General features: G+C 40.2%; 1 protein-coding gene across 4 annotated transcripts in view; it reads right to left on the bottom strand.

Annotated features, from left to right (window-relative positions):
• MAP3K4 (mitogen-activated protein kinase kinase kinase 4) overlaps window positions 1-12,102 on the bottom strand; it is a 130,196-nt gene extending 118,094 nt beyond the window's left edge. For 3 of the 4 annotated variants that reach the window (XM_023223647.2, XM_023223646.2, XM_023223648.2), the window contains exon 1: window positions 11,739-12,102. In XM_023223647.2, the coding sequence (XP_023079415.2) occupies window positions 11,739-11,902 (164 nt within the window). In that variant the 5' untranslated portion in view covers window positions 11,903-12,102. The remainder of the gene's footprint in view (window positions 1-11,738) is intronic. The other variant, XM_023223645.2, reaches the window with a different exon arrangement.
• Window positions 12,103-12,523: the final 421 nt, after the last annotated feature.

The raw sequence follows: 12,523 nt of genomic DNA, 5'->3' as shown, positions 1-12,523 counted from the left end.
TCTTTTTCTCAGTAAAGATTATATATTACACACTTTTATTTCCCAGTAAAGATTAACTCTATTTTCAAGAAAGAGTGGATATTGCATTTAATTTATAAAAATGGAATTTTTATAATTATAGAATACTTTTTACATAAAAAGCCACTCTTTCCTGAAAATAGAATCCTTATGTTTACATAAATATTTTCTTTAAAAAAATTTTGGAATGACTTTAATCTTGTCTTGTACAACAACCGACCAATCAAATATCCTTATTAATTGCTTTGTTCTTATAATGAATTCTCATTGGATCTTTCACTTCTGAAAATTATAGTAATAAGCTAACTACAGCCACTTTTAAGTTATTTTGTCATCTACAGATAGGTTTTTGTTTTACCTTGCTGCTTCCCTGAGAGCACTCACAATCAGCTACAGGCCAGAGTGTCCGTCTTCAACAAAGAAGAGCTGTCTTGGGACCCACGGAAAAGGACTTTGCCAGGTACCTTGCAGTACAGTCTTTTGATGTAGTTTAAACAACTTTGAGAAGATACCAGTGGACTGAGTCAAGATTTCTAGAACTCTAATCAAGAAGATACATTCATGAGACAGCTAACTAAACATCAAGTGGAAAAAGAATTACATAGGACTGAATGAACTAATCAAGGATGACTGTGGATTCTGTTGAGAATATTGTTGCTATTGCTAATGTTTTATTTTCTGAATATATAAGGAGTCCTTTCTTCTTAAGCTATCTATACCTCATTACAATTTAGGAGAATATGCTTTTGTAACTAAAGTTATCCAGTGCATTTTGTCTTTCACACTGGTAAGAATAACTTAATACCTTTCTAGAAAGAAATATGGCAACACCTCTCAAAAATCTTAAAACTCTACATATCTTATGATCTAGGAAGCTATCCTAAAGAAACAATCCAAAATACTGAAAAATTCACAAAAATATTTCTATCAAGTCACTAATTGTAAGTGGAATCATATATATCACAAACCATACGTTATATCATGTTATCAAATTCAAACTATTAAATTATGGGATATACATCAAGAGAAATACAGTTTGCCATCATTTGTCATAGGAAAATGTTCATGGTATATGGTAGCTTGTAAAAATAAACTGTGTAAAAAAAATACACAGAAAAGAAATATGCCAAAATATTAATGGTACTATTTTTAGATGGCAGAATTAGAATTGGTTATTTTCTTCTTTATATGTTTCATAGTTTTCCATAATAGATATATGTTACCTTTATAATCAGGAAAATTTCTAACTGATTAAGTTGATTTTATTAAGTGAGAAGATTTCATTCACTTTTCTCAGGCAGTGACTAGATCAACCTAGTTTTACTAAGTGAAAAGATTTCATTCGTTTTTCTTAGGCAATGGCTAAATCAATCTGAAAACTATTCCTCTTAACATTTAAAAAATGAAAAGAAAATTAATCCAAGTTATAAAGACACAAATTAAATGAACGAAAAAGAATTTCCACAGAAAAAGACAGCTGTGCCTATTAACCTAAACAATCACAATCTATAGTGTTACAGTTCTTAAGTTAGTAGCATGATTTATGATGATCCAAGGGCCAGTCAGAATTCCAAACACCTGTAGGAATAATAGACCAAATAAACCACAACTAAAGTAAAAGAGAGAATCTGGAAAAGCTAGGTCCAAAAAAGAGAACCTTATTCTTATTTCTATGGCTTCTGCAGACACGGGGGCGGGGGGGGGGGGCTTGGGGGGCACATGTTTCTTGAATGGAGATTATTGCAGCTATTTTTAAAAGTATCTAGCCTCAATGTATATTTGGTGGCTTTTTAAGAAAATCACTATAGGACTTGCCTCTTTCACCTTAAGCCCAAAAAGAGGAAGAAAATAGAAATGTAATAATAACAGCTAATACTGAGCACTGACAACAGAAGAGGAATTATTTACTCTTAATAACAACCTAGGAAGATGTTACTATTTTTGCCTTTCAAATGAGGAAACAGACAGAGAGGCTAAATTACTTCCCCACAATCCTACTGCTAGCTATCAAAAGGTAACATTCAAAGCCTATCTACTACCAAAACCTATGCTCTGCCTCCTTCATACAAGTGTCGGCAAGGAATCTGCTAACTGTTAGGCAATGAGCCAGCAATTAGGCTATAAAAGTAAGCAAAACAATAGACGATGCCCCAGACCTCATGGATTTTACTAAAGGCAAACATAATAAATAAATATGTGCACAAATATATAATTACAAATGGTGGCAAACTGCAGGGGCTCTGAGACACGTAACAGAAGGACCTCATCTATTCTGGGGGGAAGCGGGGGAAATGCCAACGTGGACCCTAAAGTAAGCAATGCTTAAGACCTGAAGTGAAACTGCTGTACCCTAACACAGATTACATGACATATACATCATGCATATACAGAATATATAGATGTGAAATATAGTTTGAATTATTTGATAACATTTATAACACATAGTTTGAGACATACATGATTCCACCTATAATTAATAACTTGATAAAAATATTTTTGTAAATTTTTCAGTATTTGGATTATTTGGATTATTTCTTATATATGTATATATAATATACACATATACTATATATGTGTATACATCTATATATTGTAATATACACATGTGTGTATATGTGTACATATATACGATATATAAAATACATACACATATGTATATAATGTAAATGTGATATACACATATATATAATATACACATATTTTATATGTATGTGTATATGTGTATATATGTGTACACATACATGTTATATATACATACACAACATACACATATATAATATATACACACATATATGTGTATATGTGTACATATACACATATATATATCAGGGAAAATTAGTTTCTTTTTTTTCTTAAGGAATGCTCTAAGTGAAAAATTTTAAACACAGGTTCGTGTTTCAGAGAAAGATCAACAAATTACCTAAAGTACTCACACAACGCCAATCCCAATTTTACTCTAAAATTAATCCTAGATTTTTTTTTTTTTTTTTTTTTTTTTTTGAGGCGGAGTCTCGCTCTGTCGCCCGGACTGGAGTGCAGTGGCCGGATCTCAGCTCACTGCAAGCTCCGCCTCCCGGGTTTACGCCATTCTCCCGCCTCAGCCTCCCGAGTAGCTGGGACTACAGGTGCCCGCCACCTCGCCCGGCTAGTTTTTTTGTATTTTTAGTAGAGACGGGGTTTCACTGTGTTAGCCAGGATGGTCTCGATCTCCTGACCTCGTGATCCACCCGTCTCGGCCTCCCAAAGTGCTGGGATTACAGGCTTGAGCCACCGCGCCCGGCCAATCCTAGATTTTAAACTGATCTTTACAATTCTTGTAGTTTAAGGATAAGCAGCCAAGAAAACAACATTGAGAGACAAGCATAGATACATTCTTACTCTTGCCTTCAGGTAACAATGCTGTCTTCAAGAAGAAGTATTGCCGAGCTTCTCCAAAATTCTATTTGATCATTTAGTAGACAAACACTGTACTTGTTCTCCTGACTCAGTCTCAAGGGAAAAGGTACAAAGTACAACAGCATCCTTTTTATTTTGGATAGAGCTATGCTTTTAAAACTGAGGGTCACAACCCATTTGTGGGTAATAAAATCAATTTAGTAGGGTATGATGAACAATTTTTAATTGAACAGAATAAGAATTATTTGAGTGTATCATATATTGCAGGGTCAAATATTGTTTCAAAATTGTTTTGGTTACAAGGCACACACACGCTGTCGTAAAATGTATTTCTTACTGTAGGTCACAACCATAACCACAATTTCAAAACCACTACTACACACCAGAAGTTAGAATCTTACTGTCTTCTTGATCTACAGACGGATCCCTGAAAATAACACATCTTAAAATGTCTGAGCATTGGCTCTTCTTTATTCTGTGAGCAAGAAAGAAAAGTTTCATAGGGAAAAAAAAATGTGGATGATGAATTTTAAGAGGATTTCATATTTTCTATTAGCATTTTTTTCTGAAAACAAATCTTTCATCTCATTTGATCCTGTCAAGTCCAATTAATCCAGAAAATACAGCATTCCATGGTTGCCAAGTAACTGTGCACATAGGCTTGGGCTGAAGCTGGGCTATGTATGGCGGGTGGCTGGAGAACACCTTGGCTTCGGACCTTGACCAGGGGAGCACATGGCAATGCAAGGGTAAGGGAAGAAGGGCCTGCAGATCTGGAACCTAAGCTGTGACCTGGGAAAGCTGCAGCCCCTCTAGGCCATTTTTCTCATCTCTAAAACGAGACACCCAGCCCAGATGATCTTACAAGAGGTCAACTCTTGTAATTCTGTAAGCAACAGCTAGGAAGTTGGATGAAATGAACACTAAGAGTCCTACCGTCTGTAAGAACTTGTATTAGCAAATGTTTAAATCCTTATCTGAGTAAGAACTAAATACTTACACATACAACAAACTAACTCCAAAAATTTTGTGAGAAAACCAAGCTATATCGACATTTTTATGTTCCCACATAAAAAGACTTTAGGATTTTAAATAAATGTACTATCTTCCAAAAGTTCTCCACTGAAAGACTAAAAAGGTTGACAATTTCTATTAATTTGACAACTCTAAACTAGCTGTCCTGTAACAAGCCCTATTCAGAAAGTTCCACATTTCAGCAGTATCTTCAAATAGCCTGCTCACACACAAAAAAGCTTCCACCGAAAATATCAAGTCTTATCAGTTTTAAAGCTTAGTATCTACTTTTCTCCACAGAAGGCTTATTTCATCTGCAATGAAATCCATGTGTGAAATGCTTTTGATATACTGCCTAATATATTCTTAATAGCTTTCCCTGCTAATTTATAAACACGTGGCATCCATATGACCCAGGAAACCAATACTGCTGAGGTAGGTCTGCAAACTGCAAAACACGAATGTTCTTGTAATTCAAAAACAAAACGTCCTGTTGCCTGTTAGTGAATAAATATTTAAAGGCAAACGCACTCGATTACACAGTGTGAGATCTGTAGGGGTCTAAAAATGCACCTACCATACTCACTGCCAGTGGAATGATGTATCTTTTAAAATACAGACATTTTAAGTACACCCCTTAAAATGGGGAAAGCATGTTAACACAATATACATGTTGAGAACACAGTTCTAGATTTTAAGTATTTCTATTAATGTAAAAGACCACCCTAACGTAAGTCCTGTGTTTGTTTTGTTACTGTTGGAGTTGTTTCTAATCTACATAATCTCTTACCCAAGATGAAGTAAATAATTTTTTAAAAGCAGCTTGCTACTACAGCCAGCTCAGACAGTTCACAGATACCAAAAATAAATAAAATCATTTAAAATTTGGCAACAATATTCCCTTTATATGACATATGGACTCTCACCAATTTCAGTTTTTAGTAACAATTCAACGTAAGGAAATTTAAGATTATAAATGACCTAGTTAAGAATTTAGGCTCTCTGATTAGCTTATTTTAAAATAAAACATGTAACATGTTCATCATAAAAAGTTTTAGGAAAAATTAGTATGTTATTCTTTATATCTTTTTTCTATGCACATACACTTTTAAAAATGGGATCACACTGGGTATTAGGATTTTAAAAAGCTTAACTCAAATTAGTAGTTTAAGCACAAATAGAGATTAGCTCACATCAAATTAAGAGAAAAATAGGGACAAATCTAGCATAAAAGGGCAACTGGCTGAGACTGTGGTGGTGCACACCTGTAGTTCCACCTACTTGGGAGGCTGAGGCAAAAGAATTCTTTTGAGCCCAGAAGTTCGAATCCAGCCTGGGTAACATACAGAGACTGCCATCTCTTTCTTTATATTTATTTATTTATTTTTTTTAAAGGCAAGTGGCCATAGACCTCTTTCAGCCTCTCTGCTTTTCTCTGGGGGTTAACATCACTGTCTGAGACTAGGTCCTCTGTAGGAGCTTCAGGAAGCTAACTCTAGGCTCATGACTTCTCAGCATATATTTTAGCAAAATCGGCATTTCTCTCTCCCAGCTCCAATTTGAAAAATCCCAGGAAAGAATCCTAATTGGCTTGGACTGGGTCAAATGTCATGCCTATGGCCTGGCATCTGGAAGAAGAGAGCAGCTCCAATATGTACCATGTGGTTTAAGTCAAGAGAGGAATTCCCCCAAATAAGGTAGAAGGAAGACAGGGAGGTAGGGCAGACATAGCTGGTGGACAAATATGTGTATGAAATGAACATCCACCTCAAATTTTGGCTCCCATCTTCTGCAAATACTGTTTTATAGTCTGCTTGTTTTTGCTCAATACAGTGGTGAGTATGTATCCCCAGAAATACTTGAGAATTTTCTTAAAAATAGATACTCAGGTACCACCCCAAAAGGAGTTGTATCATGAGCACTTTCACATGTCACTAAACATTACTGAAAAACACAGTTTTTAATAACTGGACAGAATTCTGATATGGTTCTAATTCTTTAAATTGAATTTTATGATTTACATCCAGAAAAGCCACATACCATCATGATCCTTTTTGAACACAATATTCGAAAAGAATTTTATGAAAGCACCACCGACTGACATCTTTGCCACACCGTTCTGAGAAACTATGCTAGAGGCTTCTTAGCGGGAGGCGGTGGGGCAGAGATTTATGGGGAGAATATGGGGGCGGCGGGGGGGAATGGAGACAATAAGGTGATCCTCTGAGACTCACCATTAGTAAAAATATACCGTACCACTGAGGTTAAAAAAAAAAAAAAAGTCTTTAAGGGAGAAGGATAAAATATACCCCCAAATTAAAGCAGGAAAAGCAAGGTTTGTTATAATCTCTAAAGACTGAAGACCAAAAACAAACACTATAAACCAAACAATCGAGGAAAGTTTGTGACAAGAGGGAAAAAAGCAGCCTGTGTGATGCCTAGAAAATAAAAACCTAAGAGTAAGTCTGATCACACTGCCTCTCATTCAGAAGCAGGGGTGCACCTGATAGGGATGCAAGTCCACCTCACTGGTCTGCTAACACGAGTCACTGGGATCATTCAACTCATTTCCCTTGCTAATACCATGCTTACTAATCAATCTCTTAATTATACTTTGGCTTTCCACAGGCAAGAGAATACACTGACTAACCAGGTGTACAGACAAAGCTGAGTATCTGTGCCTGAGAAGCGAAGCACAGTGTCTGGGCCTTGAGCATCGTGCTAAGGGAGTGCCAGCTTATATAAAGACCTACGGAATCTTCAGCTAATCTCCTTCTCTCACATGTTTTCCATTTTCTCTTTAAAGAAACTATTTCCAATAGCCTACTAATAGGCAACGTTAAAGAGTCTTTAAACAGCATACATACCACCTGGTCAAATGACAAGGCTGAAGACAATAGAATGCTATGAGTAAAATCACAGTCACAAGGAATGAGGAATTATTAAATAACAGGAAGTTATTACAACAAATGTATCCAGTGGGCAGGCAAGACCTTTATATCCCCATATTTCAGTAGAGCTCAGAACAAGATTTGCAGGACACCATGAGAGCACACGTGAAGGAAACAGAGTGGCCTCTAACAATGACAGAAAATAAAGGGAACCACAAAGTCCTCTTGAGAGACAAGTCCCCAGTTGAAAACATGAAGTTTCTGCCATCACTGCTCTTTGGTGACTCCTCTCTGCCTAGAGCCAGCCCTGCCAATGGTATCTACTATTACAGTGGTCTAAAGCCACAACCATCACTGATGCTGCACCACCAGTGTGGAGCGCCACAGGAGGCTGACTTCTCCAGGGAGAACAGGTGACGTAGAAGGTCAGACTGAAACACACAGGCTCAACGTGGACATTCAAGCTGAGAGACAGATCAAATCGCCTAGGAGTGATGACATTCAACTAGTTTGTTAGTAGTGAAACCCAGTTTTTCAAATGAATTTATGATAAATATTTAAAGTAAATAATAAAGTAATTTTTTTAAAAAAGTTAATTGTTATATTTATGCAGCATGTACTCATAAAGTCAATGAGAACAATGAGGCTATTTTTAATATAAACATTTTAAATGGAAGGTTATAGTAAACAAGACCATTATATCAGCCTTAATATCCAATAGATTCTGTGTTTTTAGTGTACGGATCCAAGAAGTCACAAAGGTAAATTGTTCCAAGTTAGTTTTAATAGCTCTCCTAGTCACCTCAGGATCCTTCTAAAACTGCCCCGGAAGCTTGAAAAAGAAATGATAAGCAATGTTTATTTCAAAGTTTAATCACTAACAATAACTGCTATCCTTATCATGAATTCTTTATCAAAACTAAGGACAAAAGTATCCGCAACTGACAGCAAGCAATAAAACTAGAATAGAGGGCTATCACCTCTCCACCTGTTTTGTGTTGTTGGGTCATTGCATAATTCTCTTGGGCCAGGAGGAAAGCACACACGCAGCAGATGTGCCGGGCTGGCTGCATCTGCCACGATGGAGCACTTGCCGTGCAGCTTTGAAGGCCAACATGTACAGGCCTGAGTTCTACAAAAGGCCTGTGCATTAACACAACCTTCCTAATCAATGACACACAGACATAAAGTACGTGACAAAGATGGCAAACAGAGTTTTATTCTAGTCTGTGGCAAAACCAGTTAACCTGGTAGCATAAATTACCACATTATTGGTCTCCAATGTATTAAAAGGTGGCATTTCGCACATTTTCCACAAACGTAAAAGGCTCAACATCACTAATTATCACGGAAATGCAAATTAAAACCACAATGAGATACCACCTTACTCCTGCAAGAATGGCTATAATTTAAAAATAATTTAAAAAATAGACAATGGCATGGATGTGGTGAGAAGGGAACCGTTTTACACTGCTGGTGGGAATGTAAACTAGTACAACCACTGTGGAAAACAATATGGAGATTCCTTAAAAAACTGGCCAGGCACAGTGGCTCACACCTGTAATCCCAGAACTCTGGGAGGCTGAGACGGGCAGATCACGAGGTCAGGAGTTCAAGACCAGCCTGACCAACATGGTGAAACCTCAACTCTACTAAAAATACAAAAATGAGCTGGGCGTGGTGGCAGGCACCTGTAATCCCAGCTACCCAGGAGGCTGAGGTAGGAGGATTGCTCAAACCCAGGAGGTGGAGGTTGCAGTGAACCGAGATCACGCAATTGCACTCCAGCCTGGGCAACACAGCAAGACACTGTCTCAAAAAAACGAAAAAAAACCTAAAAACTAAAAGTAGAACTACCATCTGATCCAGCAATCCCACTACTGAGTATCTACCCAAAGGAAATCAAGTAATCATATGAAAAAGACACATGTACACACATGTTTATAGCAGCAATTTGCAATTCACAACTGCAAAAACATGGAACCAACCTAAATGCCCATCAACCAATGAGTGGATAAAGAAAATGTGGCATATATACACCATGGAATACTACTCAGCCATAAAACAGAACGAAATAATGGCAACTGTAGCAACTTGGATGGAGCTGGAGGCATTCTAAGTGAAGTCACTCAGGAATGGAAAATCAAATATATTCACTTATAAGTGGGAGCTAAGCTAGGAGGATGCAAAGGCATAAGAATGACACAATGGACTTTGAAGACTGGGGGAAAGCTCAGAGGGGGGTGAGGGAATAAAGACTACATATTTGGTACAGTGTACACTGCTTGGGTGACAGGTGCACCAAAATCTTAGAAATCACCACTGAAGAACTTATCCATGTAACCAAAAAACACCTGTACCCCAAAAACTACTGAAATAAAATACAAAAGAAAATTGTGAGGAAAAAAAAGGTGGCATTTCACACATTTTGAACACGTACACTGAGCTCCTTTAAAATGGTTTAAAAAAAAAAATGAACAAACTAGATAGCCCCTGCAACATCTTTTACCAAAGATCTACAGTAATTCCGTCAGAGGTCAGTTCTGTGTATTGAAGAGCAGCTGGTGACAATGAGGACATAAAAAAGAGAAAACAACAGCTTTGTCAAGTAATCTGTTTTACAGATTTGCTGTTGTAAAATTAACTGCAATGTTGCTAAGAAAAATATTTCTAAGGTCTTCTTGTTCCGTACACTGCTGTTCACTTACAGTTGGATGAAACCCATTATCCTGACCTATTTTTATTATAACAAAGACAGAAGCCTGACTGAAAAATCAAGGTTTCTTTTTAACACTGAAGAAGCAGTCAATTTTGCAGCACATTTTCATTTCTCTGCCCTTCCATTTCTTTCTAGAGTAGGTTATACAGAATTCTAATTTCTGATCTGCCCATTTGGATAATGAATTCTTCATGGCGGTTAAAGACATGGGTTTGGCAGCCAGACCTTTTTCATTACCAGCTGTGAAAGCTTGAACAAGATACTTAACCTGTGTGCCTCAGTTTCCTCATCTGATTAAAAAAAGACAGTATAATAGGACCTACCTCATAGGGTTGTTGAAAGGATTAAATGGGTTAACAGAAGTAAAGACAACGGCCTATTTTAAGCATTAAGTGTTCACTATTAATTTTAAGGAAAAAGGTATCAAAATTGCTCAAAAACTGAATCCGTTAACAAATTCAAAATAAACTTTCTGACAAAATTTCTAAAACTACTAGATGTATTCAAAAGGAACCAAAGGAATTCTCATTACACCCTGTACCATTATTCAGAGTTGTTCCTTAAAAGTACCCAAAACTATCTCAGAATTAAGAGAGGAAACTAATTTCTTCACAGCTTATAAAAATAAAACAAATTTGCTTGGGCCAACTGAGTGATGACAAGCAAGAATATGGATCCTGTGTTCAGTTCTAACTACAGCTACAGATGTGAATTTTCTTTAAGCAAGAAAAAGAGGACACTTTACTGCCTTATTCCTAGAACTATAGAGCTCTTAAGACCATAAGATGCCAAGAGGAGCTGCCGAGGTATTTTCATTACTGGGGACAGGGGGCAGCAGTTCGCAAGTTTACTCTCGGATGCAAAGGACAGGGAGTAAGAGGACATTTGAACATACAAACACAGACATGTAAAAAGAGGGAAATTCTCACTTATGGTGAGTTTGTTCTTCCAAAAAAAAAAAAAAAGACACAAAGGTAAGTTAATACAGTCTCTATGGAAGAAAAAGCAACAAATGCCTTGGTTACCGAAGTTCCATCTTAGAGCTTCCTGCAGCAGCAAAGTTTCAGACAAATGAATCCTTACTTTATGTGCACGTGTGAGCAACAATCTGCACAATACTAGCACTAAAGCACAGTAAAGGGCCCTCAGAAGAGGAAAGCAACGTGTCTGTCTGCATAGTCTAAGTGCAGTTTCTCACCGAAGAGATGACAGGCACTCTCTGGAGCGGGCAAAAGGAGAGAAGGAGGAGAACGCGGGGAAATAGCCAGTACGCAGTCGATTTCCGAATGTCTCATTTACTCGAATGAGGGCAGAGGGGAGGGACCACTTTCGTTCAGCAATGATGAGAGGCATTACAGTGAGGCCACTCTTCCGAAGCTAGCGGCAGGGGAGGCAGCCGCACTCTGCTCCCAGCCCCCGCAGCGTTGAGGGTGAGCTGGGAGAGCCTGCAAGGGAAGGGGAGCTAGCAACACGCTCGAGCAGAACCCTGCGGAGCTGCAACCCCGGGAGGAGTCGCCGGACAGACTCGGCCGCGGTCCCCTGGGACCCAGGGATGCACCGCGCCCCTCCCGCCCCAGCCTGCAGAGCCTGGATGCTTCCCTCCCCACCTGGCGGGAAGCAGAGGCCCTCGGGCCCGACCGAGTTCGGGCCAGGACCCGCCCCGCTTTCTGCGAGCGACCGACGGCTGCCGCCACACTCACCTTGCCGCCAAGCAGCACTCGGGTTCTGACTCGCTCTCGGGTTCCGGCGGCGGCGGCGGTGGTGGTGGCGGCGGCGGCGGCGGCGGCAGCGGCTCCTCCATGGCGGCGGCAGGCGTGACGGCAAAGGCGGGAGGAGGGACCAGCGCGGCAGCGGCTTCTCTCATCCGTGCACGGAGCCCCGCATGGCCGCGGCAAACAGTAAGCTGCAGCCTGGCGCGGGGTACCGAAGCCCCGAAGTGCAGGAGTGACTCGGCTCCGCCTCCGCCTCTACCCTGCCGCAGGAGCCGTGCGCGCCGCGGCCATCTTGGAAACGGCGACCGGCCGAGCGCCGGGGCTACGGTGGGCGGCGAGGGACAAGCCTCCGAGATCGGCGGCGGAGGCGGCGGGCGCCGGAATCCGACCGAACAGGGGCGGGGACGGCGGCAGGGAGGGGCGGGGAGCGCCGTCAAGTGTCCGCGCGATTCGGTCCCGGAGCCGGGTCTCGCCAGCTCGCCTGGTTTCGCCCCGGCTGGTGGCGGTGGGGGACTGTGAAGCGGAGCCAGGCTGTGCGGCGAGCTGGGACCTGAGGCTTCCCGAGCGGTCGTCGGTCTGGAAGGGACGCTGGGTAGGGCCGATGAGCGGGGCGGGCGCGGCGCTGTGAGCCCGGCCGGAGTCGCCGCCCAGGGACCTGCCACCCGGATCCCCGGATCCAACCTTCCAGGAGGACGGACGTCACCCAGACGCTTGCAACTCCGGTCTCTTGATAGCGCAGCCTTCCACAAGCTCGGATTTTTAAGACTTGAAAT

The sequence above is a fragment of the Piliocolobus tephrosceles genome, chromosome 5 (assembly GCF_002776525.5).
Source record: "Piliocolobus tephrosceles isolate RC106 chromosome 5, ASM277652v3, whole genome shotgun sequence".
NCBI lineage: Eukaryota > Metazoa > Chordata > Mammalia > Primates > Cercopithecidae > Piliocolobus > Piliocolobus tephrosceles.
This window is presented reverse-complemented; position numbering and strand designations above follow the sequence as displayed.